The sequence below is a fragment of the Episyrphus balteatus genome, chromosome 1 (assembly GCF_945859705.1).
Source record: "Episyrphus balteatus chromosome 1, idEpiBalt1.1, whole genome shotgun sequence".
NCBI classification, from domain to species: Eukaryota; Metazoa; Arthropoda; class Insecta; order Diptera; family Syrphidae; genus Episyrphus; species Episyrphus balteatus.
In genome coordinates, this window is record NC_079134.1 from 26,507,055 (window position 1) to 26,532,463 (window position 25,409).

The 25,409-nt window shown below is 29.7% G+C and overlaps 1 protein-coding gene and 1 long non-coding RNA gene across 3 annotated transcripts; one reads left to right on the forward strand and one right to left on the reverse strand.

Annotated features, from left to right (window-relative positions):
- Positions 1–69: 69 nt before the first annotated feature.
- Positions 70–23,667, reverse strand: LOC129907573 (AP-2 complex subunit alpha). 2 transcript variants are annotated; one of them, XM_055983851.1, is made up of 11 exons: positions 23,371–23,667; positions 18,107–18,289; positions 5,578–5,789; positions 5,319–5,512; positions 4,590–5,253; positions 4,336–4,523; positions 3,652–4,272; positions 3,287–3,581; positions 2,924–3,207; positions 2,648–2,858; positions 70–1,279 (listed from the first exon to the last, which is right to left on the reverse strand). In XM_055983851.1, exons 2-11 carry the CDS (start codon positions 18,168–18,170, stop codon positions 1,202–1,204), a joined length of 2,811 nt encoding a protein of 936 aa, XP_055839826.1. In that variant the 5' UTR covers positions 18,171–18,289; positions 23,371–23,667; the 3' UTR covers positions 70–1,201. The 2 variants fall into 2 exon arrangements, with proteins under 2 accessions (XP_055839826.1, XP_055839827.1); XM_055983852.1 differs by having other exon boundaries at positions 2,654–2,858; positions 23,371–23,666.
- LOC129907584 (uncharacterized) lies at positions 18,828–23,163 on the forward strand. The gene is made up of 2 exons (XR_008771089.1): positions 18,828–19,119; positions 23,006–23,163. It is a non-coding gene; the product is annotated as an uncharacterized LOC129907584 (long non-coding RNA).
- Positions 23,668–25,409: the final 1,742 nt, after the last annotated feature.

Genomic DNA, 25,409 nt, shown 5'->3' on the forward strand with positions numbered 1-25,409 from the left:
TTTCACCATAATGTGGTTTGTATGTGTATATAGTGTAGTCACGTTTTAAAATTCTAAAATTAATATTGATTATTTGTTTGTTTTTTTTTTATTAATAAACTTTGTAATTACAATATGTATATTTTTCTTATGTTATATTAATAACCTTTTTTTTGTATAAGATTTATGTCTTATTTTGTGTTGTTGTTGGTTGGTTGTTGAGAAGAAATGTCCATAAATTTGTAATACTATTCAATAAAATGTCATTTTTTTTCCTTTCAATAAGTATAATATTTATGAGAATACGTAGAACTTTCGACACGTATTATTAATAAATAATTATATTATTTTTTTTTTATTTTTCTCTCAAAATATATATATATTTTTATAACATAGTTAACGCATGATTTTCGTTTTTTTTTTTTAATTTTCTTTGAAAAATTCATAATAAAAAGAAACAACTTAAAGTTTGCTTAAAATAGTAACGTTTAACGAGTTTTATTTTTATTTTTTTAATTTTTTTTTCTAAATAACTCTATTGCAGTGAATAATACAGTAGAATGTAATAATAGCGAAATAATACATTAATAGTGTAATATTAAAAATGTTTTTTTATCAATATGAAATTTTGTTTAACAAGAATGAGACTTTTTTTATTACTTTATATATATATTTTTTTTATATTAATTTATAATATAGTATATTATCAATAAAACATAACATTTTTTTTTTTTGCTACAACGTTTATTACTAAATATATTTATATATATGGTAATTATATTATATATCTATTTGTTTCATATTTTTTTTTTTATAATTTCATCAGTTTATACTTCTTTCTATTATTTTATATACCATACCTCGTTTTTTTCTTTTTTTTTATATAGTAAATTGTATTATCTAGAATAATCATAATAATTCCTATGCAAAGTTTATTGTTACAATGTAACAGATTAATGTTTACTTTTTCTTTTAAAAAATAAAATGGAATTTTGTTTTGTTTTTTAGAGTGACCATGGATCAGAGGAAAATATGGCTTGAAGAAGTGCTGTATAATAAGAGAGAAGTGTGTAGGGGGAAAGATGTTTTCCTTAGCATTTTTGCTGTGTTCGAGAGAATTGTATTATGTTGGTTTTTTTTTTTTGCTTTTTTTTCATTTCAATTATAATTGTATTATGAAACTTTTTAGTTTAAATTTTGATCTAAATTCAACAGAAAATTCTTAAAATTGGTCAGCGAGAAGATCGCAGATTTCGCGGGTAACGGTGTCCTTGCTGGCTCGGATGGTTAATCGGAACATCTGAAAGAAAAATCATTTTTTTATAAATAACAGCTTATTGTAAAGAAATTTAAGAATTCAATACAAATTAAGAGTAGCAATACAGAATTTAGGAGGATGATTATTCTTTTGGATTTGAATTTTCTATTGACAGATTGTTATTTGGGTGTGAAAGAAGTAGGGATCAACTTGGCGACAACCTTTTCTACACAGAAAATAAGTTTATTTACGGCTTAAATTTTGATTCCATGAAGTACAAAAGTTGGCTTCAGACATGAACAAAATAGAATGGAAGCGTGTTGACTTTTTCTAAGGTCAATCTGGCGGAAAGAGTTGCTCTAAGATGTTTTTTTTTTTTTCAAAGTTTGGGTCGCGACTCACTGGAGGTCGCCAAGAACTCCTTAGGGGGTCGCGGTCACAAGACAAAGATTCATACAACAAATGTGTGTATGTGCAAAAATAAAATATATAAAATATAAAATTTCTCGGTGCGACATTATGTACATATGGGCTTTTTTTAAAAAATATTGAAATCTTGAATTAATCTTTGATACTTTTTTAAATGATTAAATTGTTATCCTGTTTCTTTTCTCTTTTTGATGTCCAATATTGGAAAAAATGTGATTTCAAATAGATTTGAAGTGGAGGAGGGTACTATCAACTTAATGTTAAAAAATCAAAAGCAATAATAAAATTAATGGTGAATTAATGGTCGCGAAAAAGTTTGAAAAACACTGCTCTTAAGTTATGTTTTTGATACCTAATGAAAGGGAATAAAAAACTTATTCTTTCTCCATCTGAAACTGGCACTGAAACTTCTATTCGAGGTATTGTAAAACTTTTTGACCAACACATTTTGGAGGATGCAATAAGAGCAAGACGTATAGAAAGACGGTGTCTGAGGGAAAAACGTCATACGTTAAGAAGTATGTTGAGAAAAAATCTAAATAAATTGATAACACGCCGTTCTCAATATCTAGAGATCAAAAACCTTGGAGCTTAAGAAATGCACTTCTTGAAGGTTAGTCCAACGAGTTTATTCAAGAACAAATTTGATAAGTGCATAGTATATTCACGTAATAGATATTTGAGGATATTTAAAATTGGTTGGCTAATATGCACTTACAAACTAATAAAACATTGAATACCAATAATGTGAGTGTACATGTTTTGAGTACAGACAAAAATGATTCAAATAAGGTCGAAAAATTATTAAAATTATTAAAATAGATGAAGTGCAACAATGTTTTTCTAATACGCAAAATACAGTTAAAAAAAAAAACAATAATTTGAGTGTATATTAGTGGCAGTTGAATAAAATATAAAATTCTAATTGTTAAAAGCATTTTTGATATATTAAAATAATTTATTAAATAAAACACAACTCACACTAACCTGCGCTTGTTTATTCGGTTCGAGTCGTAATAAACATCCAACCTGTTGTGTTTGTGTATGAATAATGCCCGCACAAACCATATTATCAGGATTTGGATCCACACTAGTTAGTAATTGCATACCAAAGCCCATCAGTTTATTTCTAGCTCCTTGCAAATCTAAAGGAATTTGTGCCTTAAAGACTTTTTGTGCCCTCTGTTGTTCTCTATTAAATTTAAAGTAAACAAAATGTAATTAATATGAATATACACCAAGATATTGTAAAATTACCCTCCTAAATTTTTCCATCGAGCAAAGAAAGATTCTGCATTCATTTCTGTTGGTTCAAAGAATTTATTTACAGTCAAGGGCAATTGAACACTGAATTTTTGTTGTACACCATTGTAACGGAATGTCACTTCGATGGTAGGCGCATCGCAATAGTCTTCTATGCATTCGGCTGTTAAAAGTTGTTGAATCTGTGCACCAGCTTCGAGAGTTGGTTCGACGGGCTTCATTTGAACGTTAAGCTTGAGCGCATTCTCCGCCGACCATTGCAACACAGGTGTAAAGTTCTATAAAAAAAAAAAAAAACAAAAACAATAGTAAATTATAATCGTGTTCAATTTCTTGAAGTATGAGAGGGCAACTTACGGTTAATGGAATTTGAGTCTTATTGCCATAGAACAAACCAAGGCGACCAAGATTCTGTCGGAACTCACTCTTGACACCAATCTGTATCAAGTCGTTCTCATAGAGGACACCATTGTTCTTGAAAAGGAACTTCTTAGAATTGTAAATCGCTGTACTGTTTGTTGTTGCATTTGATCCATAGATATCGCCTAATACATCAATGAGGGTGCCACCAGTTGAGTTGTTATTGGTTGTTGCTGATGGTGGTGTACTTAATCCAAGGAGGTCTGCATTTGCATTTGTGTTATTGGTCACCCTGTGTGCAAAATATACAAAAAACAATAAATTATCTCTTTTGTTTTAAAATCTTAATCATATATGCATACTTATGATTAACATGTACATTGTTAAGAGTTGCTGGTGCTGGGCTCTTTGATTCTCGAATTTCATTCTCCGGCACACGACCTGGTTTCTTCTTTTTGAGCACATTCAGAATTGAACTTTCCCGTTCGGGGAATGATGGCATCTCTTCGAGTACAGTGGCCAGAACATCGGTGGACGCAACAATACTCAACTGAAGGTATTCACTAGCTCGTTGCTGCAACTCAGCATCAGCCGAACGCAAATTACTATGCTGACGGAATACCTCTTGTATGTTAGTACGAATCTCAGGGAATAGATTTATAAACTTAATATATGTGGAGAGGAGTAGAGCTCGAGTCATTGGCGAACATAAATGATATTTTGAGTGAAGAAGTTTAAACTGAACTAAGGGCGCTGAACGTGAATCACCAGCAATTAAATTGCCAAATTCACCTAATATATAACCACCAACTTTGACCATGTTTTCGTGACATGCTGGTGCTTGTAGAGCTTCGAACACCGTTTTGGCAGCATATCCCTGTACTTCTTCACGATTGATAACAATCTGAATTACACGATACCAAACTTCTTCGGATACATAATCACCAGCTATGCGAATGAGATTTAGAATCACATCAACGTACCTGCAGCAAATAAAGATGGGAATGGGATTAGATTAAGTAAAAGAGGGTAAACCTTAAACATACCATGTGTAATCTGTGGCATACTTTTCGGCTAAAATAGCCACCTTGAGCACCATTTCTTCACGAATAGAATAATCAGCAGTTTCCAAATAGTTGAGCATTTCTTGGACAATTTCTTCTGCATTGGTACGATCACACATAGCATAAAGCAAATCAACAGCCTGTTGACGAACTGAGACATCCTTTTCCATCTACAAAAACAACACAAAAAAAACCATTACATTCTATTGTGGACTTAACATCTTCTTTGAAACCACCTTCATTGATAAAATAACAACTTCCTGATGCTTCTTAACCTCTTCGTGTGAAAACTCTGATGTTGCTAGATGACACATTGATTCCAATGCTAAATATCGTAAATTTGTTTCGCGATTGCTCAAAAACTGTCCCAACTGGTTGCAAGCCCGAACCAATAGATTTGGTTCACTATCGCTATGTATGATCAAATTGATTGCCTCGAAGAGAACAGCATTTTTAGCATTGGAATGTTGTACCTTCTTGCTCTTTGGTGGTTCTTGGGCCTTATTCAAGATTGTTTCGAGGGTTTCACTTAGACGTGCACGAACTCCGGGCTCTTCAGTCACTGGATTATAATTTTGCAATAAGCGCAAAAGCTTTACTGACAACCATGGAGCTGGTACAAAATAATAAGTGTAATCTTGGAGATCAGTGTAGCTTGCAGTGACAATGCGTGATAGACGTGAAACGGCCAAATTAACACATCCCTTATATTCGTCGGGATTTCGCTTGACAAGTGCATCGATCAACGATGTTGCCGCTGTCACAACGCCCATATGTTGATCGTTAAGTAAATGAATGATTCGTGAAGTCCATTCACCGCCGGGAATGATATCGGGACTTGATCTGAACAGACGCAATAAGCAAAGAGCTGCTGATTGCTTCACAACATCCATTGTATCTCTACAAAGTAAAGGAAGAAAGATTATTAAGAAAATAATAAACAAATTATGATATTTGAAACTCACCCTGATACCAAAAGTTTTGGAATTTCATTTGAAAACGATTCAGCCATATCTCGACTGCCAATATTGGCGATGCATTGTAATGCCAGATTAACGTGAACTGGATTTCTAGATTGTAAATCGTTTTTAATGGATTGAATGATCAAACGAATAAGATCGCTATTTGTATTGACGAGAACAGAAATAAACAGATATCCCTGTAAATAGAAAAAGTGTTTATAATTTCAATTGAGACGGAAGAGAAGTTAGATGTTTAACTTACAATCTGTTTTTCTGAGTATTTATTCGACGACAACAAATTAACGGCTTCCATGTGCCCAAAATCGATGTCATGACCAAGTAGGAAAATAAATAGCAACTTGCAGACATACTTCTTTTTCTGATAACCATCGAGGGTTTTGTCGCCTTTGAATTTGCTTCTTATGTTAGCGAGTTCCTTGTTTATTCGCTTTACTTCGGCTTCTTTGCTTTTACCTGAAAAAAAGGCAAAACACATTTTTTTATTTAGTTTTAGTTTTTTTTTTAATAAATTCTATCTTTATATTCTCTGAAAGTTTTTGATATTAATAGCCTCGGATATAAAATTGCGATAACAATGTAGCTTCCGGACGTCTATAAAAACACAGAGATAACAAGGTTGTAATCATGAAGTGATTAAACGTGTAAAAAATAAACTTTTCTTATCCCACTCCATTAAAAAATAGGAACAAATATTATTTAAGCTTGCAAACAATATTTTTTACCTAGCAAGTAAAATAGTTTTATTGATAAGAGAGTTAAATATGAAAGAACAAAACAAATTTCTTTGAAAATTCTACAGTTTTGTAAATGTGTAAAATTAAAATAATGTATTTTCGAAGAAATTGATGGTAAATATGCTTTCTACGGAGGAAACTCTATCATCAAATATTACGCGACAAATGACAATGAGTTACATAATTAAAAAAGAACAGAAAATTAAGAAGAAATAAAATGCACGATTGGTTTGCTCGAACTTTCCCTTAGAGTTCAAGTTGCTAAAATCTTTAAAACTTTTATATAGAAATTTAGAAAATATATATAATAAAATGCACGGTCGTACGTACTTTTATTTTAAAGCTATGAACAAAAATTAGGGAAAATTATAATTTAATTTAGGGTCAATTTTTCAATAGTCAGATAAACCTCAGATAGAGCTTATTCCTAGGAATAAATGTTTTTTTTTTATATTGTTATTTATTAATCTGATAGTCTAACTGACGATTTAAAAATCAGGGCTAAATAAAGGAATTTCACCATAATGTAAAAAAAAACCATTTTAAATGACTTTGATCACAAAACAAATAATGTTTTCAAAAAATTGATTTTTCAAAAAAAAAAATATATTTTTTAAAAATCCTTAAATGTGTTATTGAAAATTGCCTAAAATTTTAATATTACAATTTCTTAAACGCTATTGTATAAAAATTTTCGTTGAAATCGGGCTTAGTCATATACGAGATATAAAGAAGACAAAAAAAAAGCGTTCTATCGCAGATACCATTAATATATGCAGGTTCAAAAAATATTTTTTTTTTATTTAAAAAGTTGAATCTTATTTGCAACATTACACACAAAAATTTTAATCAAAATCGTTAGAGCCATTTTTGAACGGCAGGTTATACGGTTATACGGCAGGTACCGTAAGTTTTAGTAAAAAAAAAATCGATTTCCCCTCTAGGGAATCACCAAAAACTGTTACCTATCAAGTTTTAAGAAAATAGCTTTACTAGTTTAGACTACCTATAGCTCCAGGTTCATACAGACGGACAGACAGACAGAATTGTCGGACCCATTTTTTGGCTTTCTCCATCATGGTAATGTCATGTCTGATTGTTATGTCGAGTTCGATTTTTTTTTCGAAACCTAAACTTTCCCTATAGTACTTCTTATGTATGTATATCGCAATATATGTATGTATGTACATACATACCATGGTATAAAAAGACAAGGTATGATCATTAGAGCCGCCATCTTACAAAATGGGGTAATAGTGTTTTGACGTTTGGCATTTGGCAAAGTCAAAAGCAACAACAATTTCCAAGACAAATTTGTTTACAACAACAATTTCAATGGGCTGGGCTGTCAAAACCTTAAGTAGCCATCTTTTTTTCTTTCATTTGACAGTTCTCGATACTGAGTTTTTTCTAATGATCATACCTTCTCTTCTTATACCATGCATACATACAAACATTAAAAATAATTTATTGAAAAAAAAAAAAATAAATAATTAAAATAAAATAAAATTGTTGTCATTTTTTAGAAATTAAATAAAACCATTGAATAATTATATATAGAAGTGACACCGATAGTTTCTAGCGCCACAGAATTTTATTATTTTCGGCAATCAGATGTACTAAAAAATGTCCAGAAAGAATGGGGCTTGTCCTAGAAAATTATATTTCCAAAATTTTGTTTTTAAAAAAGGAAATTTCACTAATACAAACATTAGAAAACAAATATCAAATAAAAATAAAACGTATCGACATGTCGACATCCTAAATTAGAAAAAAAAAATTAGGAAATTTTACTCACACATAAAACATAAAACAAATATCAAACAAAAATAAATCTTATCGACACATCGACATCCTATAAATGAAAAAAGAAAATATGGAAATTTTACTCACACATACAAAATTACACAAATATCAAACAAAAATATTGAAAAGTTATTTGACATTATAAATGTATCCATAGTAACTCGAAACTAAAAACAAAACATTTTTATTAACGACGAGAATTTGAACAAAATTAAATAATTATTGTTGTATATCCTAGGCACGTTATAGCTTATAGGGCATGAAAGTTACACTTATTTCAATAGTCCTATTAGCGTAGGTGACAAGGTGATTGCTCTTTACTTTTGCTCTTTGAGTTCGTATCCCCACAGAGATTGCTATTTTTTTATATTATATTTTTTTTGGCAATATTATATAATGCGTAACAACTAGCGCCTTTTTTTGCTGAATCGAAACTCCACCTAATAACTTTACTTCATGACAAATAAATTTGTGCCAAAGAAATCTGAATAAGAAGTTTTATTCACCAAAACTTATAATTAGTAAATTTTATTTTCTACGGGCCTTACCAATAATCAAATTTAAGGCTGACTTAAATATTTAACTGAATTATATATATTTCACCCTACCAATAAACAATTTAATACTCAGGTACAAGGCTAACGCTCGGCTAAATTTAATAGTTGAGTTTCATAACGAGTGCAGCTTTTAACCTGAGTTGTTTTTATACACTAGTCCAAAAAGTTAAAGGAACAAAGCAGAATTCGTGATAGCTCCAACAAGTACCTATTCAATTTGATTTCTTCTACTAAGAAAGATTTGTAGAAAAAAAATTTCAAAATCGTTGGAACCTTATAAATAAATTAAAACAAAAAAAAAATCAAAAATAAAATTGGTATGCAATTTCTTAGAAATCACTATTCAACATTCAAAACTAAAATGTCAAAAAAAATTAATTTCCGGTTTTCCAAAATTTGATTTTTCAAAAAAAAGTGTTCAATTTTTTTTATCCAAAAACTATTATTTTTCCAAATTGTCTTACTGTTTTATATTTAAACTATATAAATATTTAAACTATATAAAAGTTCTTTAAAATTGAATTGGCAGTTTGGCAGAAAATCAGATTTGAAAAAAACGGTTCTACGGTAGGTTAATAATAATTTTAAAAAATTTCCATGATTGCCCAAAAACTATTTTATAATTTTTTTAAACAAAATTACTGGCACCGTTTTCGAGATATGGCAGGTATCGTTATTTCTGGTAAAAAAAATTAGTTCTAAAAACCCCTTTGGAGAGTCTCCAAAAAATACTTCATACCAAGTTTGATGTTAATCGGTAGATCCGTTTAGCTATAGACAGACAGACTGACAGATGAACAAAAAAATCTACTATTAGTATTCTCCAATGGAACAGGGCTATAGTAATGCAATGTCTGATTGTTATCTCAACTTTTTTTTTGTGAAAATGCATAGCTTGACTATATAGTATCATGACAAAATAAAGAGCATGTAAAAGCTACATTCTTCTAGTTTTAGGATATTAGAACCAAATATTTTATTTCAAATGGTGAAATAGGAAAATCATTGGAACTATCCAAAACCACATTTTCATACATTTGCGATCAAAATAGACCTTTTTACAGTTTTTTTTTTTTTCAAATAAACTCAAATTCTTGTGAGTTTATTTCAACATTTTATTAATTATTATCGTTTAAATTTTAGATTAAAAAAAATTAAAAACAGAGAAAAGTATCCAAAAATGGTACGAAAAGATTTTTTTTCCAAAATTTAACATTTTGTAAAAACTGCAAATTTGAACAAAGCCGTAAATCCAAAGTTCTTGTTCGCATACATAAATCATTTTAAGCAAATAATCGAGATAGTTTCGTATTGTATTAAAATATTTGAAATATGCATTAAAATACTTTAAAATAATGTATAATATGGCCATATTGTATGAACTTGATCCTTACCTACTCTTGCATATGGGGTTTAAGAAAATAGTAATTATATGCTACAGTGCATGCAGACAACATTTAAATAATGTGAACTACACCTAGATATTATTACAAAAAGCACCCTAGTCAAAATTAAATAAACTCTCTATAGTTGAAGAAAAATCTTCTTGTCGTTAATAAAAACAGAAAAACAAAATCCTTTCAAATATACATAAGAATCAAACATTCAAAAATAAATGTTCAATTCAAAATATTACAAAAATTAAAAATAAATTCAATTTGAATATTACAGAAACAAAAATAAACAAACACACTTCTAACACAAAACAAAACTAATACAAATACACCAAATATAAATAATATAGTAGTTGTGGTTACTTAGTAACCAAAAGTCCTTTTAAGGAATTTTTCGGCCATCGAATACACAATCCTAAAACGATTGTGGCGCCACTCTTGTAACGATTGTAGCGCCACCCCTCAAACAAAGCGGATGTTTTTTCCGGTGTCACTTCTATATATAATTATTCAATGATAAAACTAAAATTTAAAAAAAAATCAATGTCCCATTTTCGAAAATTTGTTTTTTTTTTAATCCAAAAATTTTTTTTCAGATTTTTTTTTAACATAAATACATAAATGCTTTTCTATAAGAAAATTCTTTGAAATTTGAATAAGTAGTTTGGTAATGTAGGTACAAGTTACTACTACAAAAAAATGTTTGTTTACCAAATTGTACCATATTTGGAAAAAACATAAACTAAAACACTTATCTCGAAATAAAATGTTACGGGAACCCTGTTCAAATGCAAAAAAAATAATTCAACATTATTATTTCTTTTAAAATTCATTATATGTATTTAGTCGAGTAAAATTTTAAAATTTTCATCAAATTATAGGTCTTTTTTATCTAAAATAACCTTGTCTATTTGATGGTACTAGACCACTTGTGACAAGTTATAGACTTCAACTCTTACCTATAATAAAAATAATTTATGAATTATTTTTGGAGTTCTTTTTTTAAGCGGGAATTGTTTAAAAGAAAAAGAAAAAAAAAAACCTAACAAAGCAAAATATTGTCTCCTCTTCATAATACGACAAAATAAATTAAATTACAGAAATAGAACTAAATTGTTTAATTCGATAAATGCAAATCCAAACACAATAGGTGGCTCTCCTCTCTACACAAAGTAACTCATGTGGAATTATTGTTCAAATACGAATAAAGTGACAACTGTTGGTTAGTTTGAAGTGGCGCTCGACATGGTGTGGCCAATAAAAATAGAAAAATCCCTTAAAGAATGGGATTAAGATGATTTATATTTCAACATCGGATGTAACCATTATAGGCCGTTCATGATAAAATTACACTGTGTTGTCCTGTCGACTTAAGGAGACAAATTGACTGGGGTAGTATGAAATAATGTTGTTAAATTTACCAACATTTCTTTTGTCCTTATTCTTTAATTCATAATCTTATTTGAAATTCAGTTAAAATATTAAATTGAAACAAAAATGCTTTTATTTTTGAGTAAAATTCTTTTTTTGAGTGGAGTCTGAGTCGGAATCTTCCTATCGCTTCCGAAAACTGTTTATCTATCTGATCTATTGGAGGAACCTTTTAAAAGCTATATTTTTAGCCTGTAAATCTTTGACACTAATGAAATAAAAAATTGAAGGTAAAAACTAAACAAGATGTTGTTTTTTTTTATGATAAAAATTTGCAAAATAAAACAAGATTACAACAAAAGCTATTAGAGAAATCTTATACTCATAATTAAATGTGGGTTAAAGTGCGTGAAATTGAAACGCCCCCAACTAAGTGACTATATTTATAGAAATTGTACTAGCGTCTATGAAAAAATATCCCAACACCATTTATCAGATTAGCGATTAAATTCAATCAGAGGTTGCATCAGTAATCTGACCCAGGCGATAGTGACTAGAATACAAATAGCTTAATTGGTGGTTACAATTTTTTAGTTAGACGGCGGTATTATTTGTCTGAAAGAAAGTTAAATGAACTGATTTTTTTTTTCAAACTCACAGTTTCTGAACTTAGTTTTTTTTACTTCGGACTAACGTATTTAAGGCCAAGGATTCGTAAAAATCGAATATTAAACGATTTACAGATTTTGCGGTATTTGTTTTATGTTTTTACTTTGAAAATTAAATTTATGTTAAGATTATAGAAAATACGAAAAAGTTGAAATTTGTATCTGTCTTTCAGTCAATAGGTCAAATACAAATTCGGAAAAATGGAGTTTGCGATAAAAATAACACTTGACCTTATTACTTTATTTTGAGGTTAAAACAATCCTTAATACTTTTTTATATTTTTTTAAAATTAATATATATAAAATTAAATTAGAATTATTTTATTATTCTATAAAAAGTTTTAACGAAAAGAGTGAAAAAATTGACCCCTTGTAACTCAAGAGCGTAAAATTTTAAATTTATAATGTCATACGACTTGTTATAATAAAACACGTATATTTTTTTTAAATTCAATATCTTCATTATTTACCTACTTAGTTATTTCGAAATTTACGGAGTGAAAAAATAATATATTTTTGTATATAAATGCAAAAATTCAAACAAAACACTATCTAATATTTATTTTTAGGCACTTTCCTAAAATTCAAAAATTAAACCCTGTTAGTTTATCAAAAAAACTATTTTTCCGAACTTCGTAATTTTTACACTAATTTGATTATTTTCAAAAAAACCGAACATTCAACATTAACTGCCAATTAAAAACTATTGGTGCCATTTATTAGAAATATGGTATACTATTTCGATAAAGCAATATTAAAAAAAAAAATATATTGTTTGTCCATTGTATAGCTTTTGTGGGATCTTTGTTGGTATGTAACAGAAATGTCACATGGGGCTACAAGTGATTAAGTATTTTAAAAAAAAACATTACGGTTTTTTTTTATCAATTTTCAATATTTATCGATAACAGGTCGAATAGTAATTTAGATTTTTGTGTTCGATAAATTGTTTATGAAATAGGTAACACCATCTGAACATTTCTAAAGGTAGGTAAAGATTCGAGATGAAGAAGTTACTAAACTCTCACAAGCGATTATAGATGTTCTTTTACTATTTTTGGTTTAGACATTTAGGACATCCTGTATACAAAATAACAGTAGTTTGAATTTCTTGTTAAATTCAATTTTTCAATTCTTTTTTTGAGTAAAACCCTGAAAAATTTAAATTTGAAAATTTCAGGAAGACCCAAATAAAATATTGGGAAGAAAATATAAAAGAATACATCAAGAAAAACAGCCGTTCAAATGGGGCACAATTATCTTCCCAATTTTTGTTCGGTTTATTTAGAAAGTTTTTTTTTTGTTTATTTTAAATTGTAAAAATATGTAAACACATTAAAAAGTTCATAGTCTTAAAAGCCAACACTCTAATAGATGTAAAACCATACATTTTAAATTGTTACATTAAACTGAAAAAAGAAAAAAATTAGCACTCAATCTTGAGTCAACCAACAATAAAAACGAAAGTAAGAAAAAAAAACTAAAAGGATAGCCCATTTTAATTGTATTAACACCCTTTTTAGAGTAAAGCACTCAATGATTCTGATTATTCACACAACATAATTCTCTACAAAAAGCAACACGCACAAAGCCTTGTAAAGAGCAGTGTTTTTTGTTTTGCTTTTATGCTTCTAGCACATCATGACACTATTCTTCTGTAGATACATAGGTTAGGGAGGTATGTATACAGTTTATATCCTGTGCACCATGTAGATATTAATAGGTGAAGATTCTACATAATTGACACAGTAGCTTGTTTTGTTGTGTTGAAGTTTTTTTTTTGCATAACAGTGACGAGCAAAAGTGAGTATACAATTTTATATTCAGTCTATAAATGTTTATTCTTAATGATGTGGTTAACTCTCGGAGGATTTTTTTTTAAACTACATAGTTCTTTAATAATTTGTGAGATATGTATATTACTCATTCACAAATTTCCGATTGGATTCCAATCTGGTCTCTGAGCTTAGCTTTGTAGTCAGAAACGTACAACAATTGCAGACAATTTTGCATCTCCATGTTTTTGTATAAAAATTATCTTGTTTTCACACAATTGCGTTGATAAATGAATAAATAAATGATCATACGAAAAACAACCGTACATCATTAGGCCACATTTACCGAGTTTATATGTCTGGTTGACTAGACCCTTTTGAATTTATTTGTGAGGCTGATAACAAAACTACATATTCCTTTTCATCAGACTAGAAATGATTTATTTTAGTTTCGTCCGACCAAATGGCACTTTCCCAGTGTATTTAGTACATACTAATTGTTAAACAAGTCGTCAAGCCATACAAATGTGAATGAAACTTCCTGGAGAAAAAATTGGAGAGTTTTGCACCACTACGGGTAAAGTAGTTCACAATGTACGGGAATCTCTTTCACACAGAAAATAATTTTGATAAAAATGTAAAATTACAAATTATACAGCAACTTCTGCTCGACACTGTACTTAACATTAAATTTTTTTGAGGTTTTTATTTTTATTTAAGACAAACAAGATATAGACATGTGTGCCTTTTAAAAATTCAAAAAGCTATGCCAGGTACTTATTCTTCTGCTAAGTTCTTATAAAAAGTAAGCAACTAGGAATTTAATACAAACAAAAGTGATATCTGGTTTTGAGAATATGTATTTTAAATTTTCAAATATTCTTTTTTGAAATTTTATCAAAATGAACAAAAAAGGACACATTTGAAAACTAATATGTCTTTGTGATTCTTAAGAAGACGTTAATTCGAAAAATCTAGTGACTGCCTACAATTTTCAACATTCAATTTCCTGAGGGCACCCAAATGAATCAATCGAATTAATCAAATTAAGGCAGCAAAGCCATATTAAGTTAAGGGGGGAAAACCCTCTGGAATTTTTTTATTTTTGCATTATTAATTTTTTGCCTAAAAAAATCATTTATCAACCGAAGAAACTATTTTTGTGGTATTAGCCTTAAATGAAGCCTCAAAAGTCCCCAGATGGTCCTGAAACCCATGGGTTCCGAGCCTACCACAGTACAAAAATGAAAACTTTAAACGAATTTTTCTCGAAACACGTTTTTTTCGCGCCGTGCAACGTAACTCAAAAACTAATGAAGCTATCGACTTGAAATAAAATGCAAATTACTCGTTAACTCGTTGGTCATTGCATAAACCTAAAAGTTTAATATAATTTTCACAATAAATATTTTTTTTAACAATTTGTTTATAAAAAAAACATTGTGTTTTTTCGTTTTTTTGGTCTCTAATTTTTATTTTACACTTGTTTTTGCTAAATTTAGGTTCATGCAATGCGTATAAATATATTTTAATGGAAAAAGAATTCTCTTTTGATTATAAATAATTTACTGGACCTGGGCATTGCACGGCGCAAATGCGAGGCATCAACTTTAAACAGCTGTAGAGCCGCCATTTTGTTTTATTATTACTTCAAAAAAAAATTGTGTTAACACTTCATGATTTCAATAATATCATGTGTTTCTCCAAACTTTAATTAATGCTTTCAGTTTTCAAAAAAAAATCTTGAAAAACCCGTCGTCCAGAGGGATTTCCCCCCTTAATGAATAAAAAGAACGGTTTATGTAAATAAATATATTTTTATCTAGTGGTCATAAATACTGATACAAGCTAAATAATTTAAGTTAGCATTGAAAAATGTCTCCATTAAGTTGTAACTGCTCCTCAATTGATACTTCACTCTTTAAGATTATAGGAAATATACAACTTCTTATGTACGGGTCACTGTGACGTATGCGTAACATTTTTTTCGATAGAAAATTTAAATAGTTAATAGGTATGTTCGTTGTTTTCCCGCTCCAGGGCACTCTGAGTCATGTCAACCAATTGTCAAAAAAATCAGAGTTTCTCAGGTTTTATTTTACATCGAACACCACAGAGCTTTAGTTTCATCAGCTGATTTCTGTTTTGACATTTTTTCTTTATTTAGTTTCATATTTCATGAATTTCGTGAAAAATCTCATATTTACCACACAAATTTTGTATGCACAAACGACAAATCACTTTTCGCACTCCAAACAATGACAACAGCTGATTTGAGTTTGATAACTTTGAATTCCGCGCACTGACAAAATACCCAGAATTGTTCATGGTGCGTTCAGAGCGAACAGCGAGCACAGAGGAAATAACTCTGGTTGAAAAAGGAGCTACCTACAAAAAACGCTTGACGTCGAATTCGGAGCGACCCAGAGTGCCCTAGAGCTCACAACGAACAAACCTAATATGTACTGTACATCCTAAGTTATCAGTACATCATACCAACTGATCTTTTGGAATCAAACAAGCACAAACGCCCTCTATAAGTGTTGCGTTTTGTAATTTTTTATTCACACATCCAACATTTCGACCCTCAATTTCTTAATAGATTTATTGCATTCATTTGAACATTATGAAAACATTACTCCAATCGAATGCATCTCTGTTTATAAACTGGAAACAACTCCCTAAAAACTTTTGGGAAACCACTATTGACGATTGGAGTGCACAGTTTCGGCATCCAGAAATGTTTACAGAAACTTAAATCACCAATTTAATTCATAAATAAAATACTTTAGGAATGAATACTCAGTTGTCAGGAGAGCTATTCACAGTTTCGCATTAAGTCATACTTTAATTAAACGAATAATCAAACATCCCCCACTCATGTTTGGTTATTTTGCTTTATCAGAAAAAAGATTATGTCTTTTCTATATATTGAAAATCACGAAACCCAGGATCAATAAAAAAGGGTTTGGGAACGTTTTCATTATACGAATTCGGAATTGGTTCTTGAGGCTTCATTCCGCAATGAAAAAAATTAAGTATTGGACCGGTCTGTTAATTCTCTTCTTTTTGAGTTTCTAAAGGGAAAAGTTGCAGACAACCTTAAACAGTCCAAAATCAGCTGATATCAAACTGGATGCTCAAAACTACAATTAAATCATGTCTAAAAAGTATGTTTTGTTTTCTATTATGTAGTTCATTTTGATTGATCATTTTCTTGCATTTTTCACTAACTACAAAAGAAAGCACTACATTGCTAAATTCATTAGAAATGAATAGCATTTAATTTAATTTTAATTTCATTCGTTTTCACCACCAAAACTTGCGCAAGGTTTAACTCTATTAAGATCTGTCACTGTTCTGATCAAAAAGTGTTTCATTTAAAATTGTCATTTGTTCAAGAAAATTTTTCCCCATAAGAATTAATGGTAGCGTATTTACTTTAACTCTTTATATCTCCGAATTTACATTTTTCGACTTGTTCACTTCAGCTTTTAGCCTCCATTATGTATTTTTTTCCCCAATTTGAAATCAGATAATTTTGAGCATATTAACAAAATCAAATTTTGGATATGCTCTAAACTTTTTACCAGAACCAAAAAAATAAATTCTCTAAACATAAGACATTGCAACACTTTAATAAATCAATCTTTACAAAAACAAAATTTAATTATCTCATCAACGATCAACCTAACATTGCATTCGTTTTCTTCTAATCTCCTTTCTAAATATTTACTTTTTCGCACGTACATAAATAATTATATGCAAGCTAAATGCAAGTTGACATTAAAAAACAACAAATTAACACAAAATGATAAACATGTTTAAAAAAAAAATAAAATCCAGAAATAGACTTCATTGTTATATTCCCATTACTCAAGATTCAAGTTTCTATTCGATTCATTTTTTTAAATTTCGATTATACCAACAACATTAATAAATAATCAATGGACGAAAAAAATTAAGATACTAACAATGATTGACATGATTTCGATAAAAAAATTATGAAAACGATGAAAAACACCCCTAAATAAAAATGGTAATTAAAATGTCGATAAGTTATTTACAATTTAATCTACGTGGACGTCTGTATCGATGTTCATTGTCGCGTCGTGTTTGTGCTAGACTCATATACAAACAAGATGATTTTCCAAGACCCAACCATTCTTCCAATTAATAAATTCATAAGTTCATAACACAGTCTAGCAGCCACAAACAAATATAAAAAATAAAAACAGAAAACAGAAAACAGAAAACAAAATATAGGGAGAGGAAGTTTCTTTAATTTTCCCTCATGGAGGTACCTATTAAAATTGAGAAAGAAATGAAGTTTCTTTGACCCTGCCCCCATCCAATGGAGCAATCAAAAATATTGTACAATGACATTCACTCTTCTTGTTATCAATCAATTAGACATGAATATATTTTTAAATAGTTCATAAATATATTGTTATTGTATACTTACAATTTCGTATGTCCGATATGAAGACAGCGAGTCCTCGCATTCCATCACCTCTTACGGGCGCCATTGTAGATGATTTTTTTCCTCGTAGATTCACGTTTAGATTTTATTTTAAATATTTTACTTTTAACTTTAAATGTTTTTTTAAATACCTAACACAAGTGTATAGGTTCTATAAAAAAACACCTGCAAAAAAAAAAGGAAAAAGAATTTATGTTGAGAATTATTTATTGTTGTAGGCTTTAACAGATCGTTGAATTGACGAATGGACATTGGTTTGGATGAGAAAGTGTAATCCACAATATTGCTCAGTTCTCATCGGATTGGATACAGAAGATTTACAAGGAGTTTTTTCTATTTTTATGGATGTTAGTCCATAAATTAATGCATACTCTAGTCAAGTTATGTACAGCAGTTTACAACAAAGTTACTGCAATGCACACACAGTGCATAGCACTGCTGCACTGAGATTTGTCTTCGCTTTTTGTATTTTTTTAGCACAATCGGTGACTTTTTAACGACATGATGACCCGTAGCTATAAGATGAAGCATTCTCTATTCATTTGAAATGTACAAGTACGTATACAGATATAAAACCCATGATGTACAGCGACTCAAAAAAAGACAATTTAAATTGAGACTTTTTTTGTAGGCCACAAAAAAAAATCGTTGAATAAAAGGCGTTTACAACAAAATCTCATATCACCAGATGGTTGTGTGTGAATTGAAAATTTTTTTTTTATCCACATTCATTGAATTTTAGTTCGCATCATCTCTCGAAAGAAATGAAAAAAATAAAAAACACATATAGATGAATGACATAAAATAGTAAAACTCTATATAACCAACCACCAATACGACGAATAGGGATTACAACGGAGATGAGGAAAATAAAACCAATAAGCACCAAGTAGTAACTAGGAATTATTACGTAATAAAGTTGAGCATTAAAAGAAATGAGGCCGATAAGCTCTCAGGACTGTGTTATTCATAGTACAGAAGTCAGACATTGTATGGTAAGTGATAAAATGTTGGCAATGTTTTTATGAATAATTTTTAATGACTCTTAAAGTGTTAAAGATTTCGAATTGTAAAACAAAATAAAATAGCAGCTTAATTTAGTCTTTAAGAAATAAATTTAAAATGCCGTCTTCATGCTTAATAAACTATTGATTAACGATAAATGTGGAAAAGAGAAATGGTTCTCTTTATGGATGAAAGTTAAATACTAGTTTTTAAAATTTCTTATAAGAATGTTCCAATCAAAATTTCGATCACGCCAAGCATATACATACCTATAAAAATAACCAAGAGCACAACATTAAAGAAATAGCTAAAAAGCGATGAACTAAAATTAACCCATCTTTTTGCACCAGTGTCTCTTTCAAGCTAGTGTTTTGGCAAACACATGGATTTAAAACAAATAGAAAATTGTAACTTGATGCCTGGGTTCAAAAAAAATAAAAACAAGTAGTTTTCAGAGTGTATATTTCCTTTCGAATCTACATATAAGTAAGTCTGTCCTGAAAGATTTATATTTAATTTTAAAAAATTGGGTTTCTTTCCAGCAGCTTATGTTTTTAAAATATTTGGAGACGTGTTCATACTATTTTTAAAATAGTTTATTAAAATTTTAGCTTTAGAGTGGGTTCTGACTTGAAATCGAGAAGAGAATTTTCTTTTTCAGAAGCGTTCGTTCTGTCTTTTTTGTGCAAATAAATCACTTTCAGAAGACTTCTGGTGGTTTCCGGACGGTTCTGAACGTTCAGTCGAAAACGACATAAAAGAATAATCCTGAATGTCAAAAGTAATAGAACGTTTCAATACTAATTCCCCAATCATGAGCTTGAAGCGAAATGAGACACCAAAACCACTTTCTACTTTTTGCACACAACGTGCTCTTGACATTTAAATATCTGTAGAATGTGAAACATGAAAAACTTAAGCAATTGTTTTGTACGCGTGGCAGAATATGTCTTCAAAGCAATAACGGAAACAATATTCGGACTATAGTGCATCTCAGTACAAAATTCTTTTTGGGTAAGAATTTAAAATTCTTTACGAGCATAATTCCAAATGTAATCGTTAAGCTCTGTATAAATATGTAGGTACATGTTTAGAGCTCAATTACAGGATAAAGGATTTGTCTAAAATACAGTATGTATATGTGGTTCATTATGCATATCAAATATTATCACAAGAACAAGGCGACCTTCAATTTTTTGTCGAGTTTCGCATCACATCAAGGAGCGATGCACTTTTTGATTGGTTCTCAAGAATGGAGGCGACCTTCGATTTTCGACTTCACGGCAAAGATCGATTCTCTTTTTTATAACACTGATATTTTTGAAATAATTATTATTGATTCGTGACAGTCTATTGCTTTAACCAAGAGTTTCTACAGAAAAAGATACAAGTTATTTTGAATGAGATAGCGTAACGAAATTGTTTTGCGGTTTTTTTCTGGGTTCTTTTTTTAACCGAACCAAGAAGCCGGTTTTAGATAACCCGATTAACGATTTTTTTGTTCTTCAAAAAAGTTTGCAAAATTGTAAAAGGAATTACTGAACTTGTATTTAACAATTATGTCCTTTATTTCGTTAATTTAGAATATCGCAATATCATATTCATTATATAAGGTGGCGCTCATAGACCAGGATAGATATCGGCCTCAATCAACAAGCCTCTCTGGGCAGCTCGTTTCCAAGCTAGTGATCTTCAATGGCCCACATTAAGTTCGTTGAGGTTGTTCTGCACCCGTATTGCGATATCCCATTTTCGAACATATGGGTCACATTGTAGTTTTACAAAACAATATTTTCAAAAATCTTATTTTTAAGGATAACTTACGGTATAATAAAATTGAGCCCATAAGTGAAAAAGTACAAAAGTGAATCTATATTTTCAAACTTATTTTTTGATAGATTTTTCGACACGTTTCGATTTTGGTAAATAAAAAACTGCACATGTGAAAAATAAATTTAACGTTAGTAAAATAAAATACGAAGCAATTCGATTAAATATAAGTTTATTTATCTTTATTATTTGGTCTTAACCCGACCTCGTCAAAAACACAACTGACTCTTCTTCTCTCTATGTAGTATCAACATCTACCTCTTTTCTTTAGTGTTACCATACTGCTTGTTTAAATAAAATATATTTTTTTTTTTTTTGCCAAATGTATTCGATGTAGTTAGCTGGTTAAATACAATAGTGCAAGTGTAGCTGTAGCTTCTAGTACTGTCAAAATTTTACTGAGGTAAACCCTACAAAAGTTGGCGGCACCTGAGCAAATACACCATTGTATTCAGCCAGTAAGGCTAAAAATTTTTCTTTAAGAGTTTTTCAACTTCTTTTTTCAATTTACTTGTTTTCGGTTTTTGACAAAAGCCTTAAGAACGAAGCGGAAAAAACCCGGAACCGGCTTAAACTGATCGGTTTTCCCATCTCTAAATTCGATGGAGAAATTGAATTGAAACTGGTGGACAAAAAATAAAATGCTGCTTCAACCAATACCTTTTATGATTTCTGTTCTCTCTATCATAAAATTAATACCTTTAGGGTTTTTAAACCTCTGTTTTCTTTACTTTTAGAAAAGTTAACTTCAGATCTGATTCCGAATTACTTTCTATTTCTCTTCATTTCTACTAATTCACAATTGGTCAGACATAGTATATTGCTCTGTAAAATTATCATCTTGGTTAATAATTGCCTGAATATCTTATCCAACTTATAGCCTAATTTGTTTATACTTTTTTGTTGGTTCATTTGAATAAAACCACAGAATTTATTAAAAAGAATAGATAAGTTCAGAATTATCGTCTTCATCTTGAAAGTAATTCAAACCTGCCAACAATGCAATATGCAATTGTTTACTTTGATAGTATAGATACCTATATACTTTTTTTCAAAATACCAGAAAATATTCGTAGTAGGTACCTGGAAAGATTCTTAAATCGATTTAACTATCAGAACAAAAAATAAAAAAAACCATAAATCATATTCATCCTCGACATGCAGCACAATATTTTATATTTTCAGAATTATCATGTTGATAGGTATACTGTATACTAACGATACCTAATCCATGACCTTTGTCAAATCCACGCACATTCAAATTTCAAGTTGTTTTTTTTTTTCAAATGTGATAGGTCTTTGTATATGTACTTTTTTTCATGATACGTGTTTCTATTCGTCAGCCTTTTATTTGTTTTAGCTCCGGCTTATTCCAAAACGAACATTATTTGTTTGAGTCACTGTTTTTTTTTTTTTTTTGCTAAAATTAATAAAAAAAAAACTGAAATAACAACAACTTGACTTGCCGAGGAGAAGACCAAGACGACAACGACAAGTCGACAAATAGAAGTGATATAAAAATGCTTTTTATACTGATTTTTTTTCTTATTCTTATTTTTTTTTTTTTTTTTTTCTTTACTTGACCTTTTACTTTGTGGTTTTTTTTATTTCTTTTTATTTCTTTACAGATATTTATTTTTTTTTTGGCAAAACAAAGTAAAAGATGAGTTAATCAACCAAAACAATAAAAACAATATATTTTTTTGCTCAAAAGGAAAAAAATATATATAAAATCATCACCACCTCCCCTTTTTTTTTGATAATCTCAGGAAATGGTTCCCCTTTTTTTTTTTTTTGTTGGATTTATCGCAACTTTTTTTTTTATTAACAACACAACCACAAAATCCAAAACCATTTTTATTACTACATAACTCCCTTGATATTTAAGTTAAGTAAGAAAAAAAAGGAAAAAACTAATTGAAAGACCCCGAAAGTGCAGATTCATAAAATTCATAGAAAATAAGAAATTCCCTCTCATTCCGCCCCCACTTTTCTTTTTCTATAACATTTTTTAAGTCAGTTTTTTTTTCTTTTATTTTCTAATAGGAGTTGGTACTCTTCTCAGAGGAGCAATGATTTTTTGTCGTTTTTTTTTCTGTGTTTTCATGACGATGATGACTCCACAAATCCACAATCCAAATCCAATCCGATGTTGTGCAAACTTTAAATTGAAAAAAAAAGTATTCCAGTGTTTTTTTTTTCTTGGTAATAATAATTTATAATTTATTTGAAACACCACCGGCTTTTTTGCGACTATGCACGTCACTTAATAAAATATAATAAAAAAGAAAAAAAATTTATGTATAAATCATTTTTTGCTTTTGCTGGTTCGCCCCGTTAATTATTCAGAATTCAGATTCACACACTGCAGTGCGGAGAAAATCAATTTTTTTTTTATTTGTGTTACTCACTTGCGAGAGAGATTTAAAATTGCTTTTATATTACAATTTATATTTGTATTTGTAAAACTACACGGTTTACAAATTTTATTTGCAAATTAACGAAGTATTTTTAGTTTTAATTGATAACACTTTCTTGTTTTTTGGGGGAAGAAAATATTGAAGATAATTTTTTTTTATTGATTTTTATATAGCCACTGAAATATAATTTTTCTTTTTTTTTTTTTTGTTAAAATTCTTCTCTCGCGGCGAATGAAAAAATATAACCAACGACGACGACGAAATCGGACCAACTCGCCCAACTTTCGTTTTTGACACTCCTTTGCTAGCTAGTGTCACTTTTTTTGATGATTTTCTTATCTTTTTCTTTTGAGATGAATATATAGTAGTTGTTGTCTCTTTCTTTTATTTATCAGTTCTCTTTTTTTTTTTGTATGTCAAGGGGAGGATTTTGGCTGTGAAAAAGTTTTATATTTTGTTTGAATAGATGGACTTCAAAATTATAAAATGGTCAGTAAAATATATGTTTTAGATTTTAATGTTTATTGAGGTTGTGTTTTTTCAGTTTATTGAATAAACAAATTTTTAAATAAAAAAAAAATAAGGAAAAAGCCGAAGAAAGAGACAAATAATGTAATTCGCCCTACGATTTCGTTGTAGGTACATTTAAAATAAAAATTTTTTTGTTGGTGTAATGGTCGGTGCATAAACAAAAAATACCAAGACTGGAAACTCGGCGGTCAACTGACGTTTGCCTACAAGCTGCGAGATGTGGTGAATGTCGTGAACCTATCGTTGTGTTCGTGTCAAATGTGTGGTGAATGTCGTGAATCTATAAATGTGTGCGTGTTAACGTCATTTACCAACGTGGTGGCTTTCACATATATTCACAGACAGCACTGTACACAAAAGGGTTTCGGGGGGAAAGACGTACGAAAATTTCCAGTCTTGGTATTTTTTGTTTATGGGTCGGTGCACATTAGTTGAAAATAAGGATTTTGCATTGGTGATTTTTAAAATATGGAAATGAACCACTACAGGTGAACAAAAGAAGAGGAGTTTCTATGTGAAAAAGAGTATACCTACAAAATATTTTTAAAAGCAATTTTACAGGGGGGTCATTCCGTAATTTTGAAAACGATAATCGAATCGATGATAATCGTTTTACAGTTTGACAATCTTTAAAGCTATTTTAAGTCAATTCTGATTTAATATTTCCTAAATAGTTTATATAAATAAAAGTTTTCGTATCCTTAGAAGTCGTATTAGTCTAGGTGATTTATTAGTTGCCTCTTACCTCGGGTGTCTGAGGTTCGATTCCCGAAATTGAAATTGTTTTTATTTTTTTATTTTCTCAATAATCGTCAATAAATAAACGATAGCTAAATAGGTATCGTTTTTGGAGAATTTATTCGTTTTTGGATGCAATATTTGATTTTTTTTAAAGTGTTTAGGAATTTATTCCAATCACCGATTAAATTGCAAACTCCACTAACAAAAAAAAAATATTAGGTGTGTTTTTTATTACCACCGGTCTTAACTGGATAAAAAAACGCCTTGGGGTTTACCGAGAAAAATTGGCAGCACTGCATATTAAATGTTCCGAAATCAGCTGACACAAAAAAATATAGAGTTGTCATATTTTTCGCTTTTGGGTTTTCTTGTGTGTTTTTGAAAAAAAAAAGTTTAACTAATGGCGTTTTCGATTGGCAGTCCGGAAGCGTCCGGAATCATTCTGAAAAAATTTTATTCACACAAAACTGTCAGTTTTGTACGAATAAAACGCTTTCAGAATGATTCCGGACGCTTCCGGACTGCCAATCGAAAACGCCATAACTATTAAATAAATATTTAAAATAATAATTGTCATTCCAAACATCAGTTTTGATGTTTTTAAACAAATTCTAAACAATTTACGAACAAGTTAATTTGGTAGCACAGATTTAAATCTGTTGAAAAAGTTAAGCCCAGAGAATTCTCCGGGCTAAACAACTAAGCCCAAGGGGCTAAAGTGTTGTTGCATTTAACATGTGAATTGCTTAGCCCCGACT

Coding starts and splice junctions, on each gene's coding strand:
- LOC129907573 (XM_055983851.1), bottom strand. CDS start 18,170: ATGGCGCCCGTAAGAGGTGATGGAATGCGAGGACTCGCTGTCTTCATA. Junction 3,208..3,286: donor AGACTCAAATTCCATTAACC/GTAAGTTGCCCT, acceptor TTTTTTTTATAG/AACTTTACACCTGTGTTGCA. Junction 1,280..2,647: donor ATAAACAAGCGCAGGTTAGT/GTGAGTTGTGTT, acceptor TTTTTCTTTCAG/ATGTTCCGATTAACCATCCG.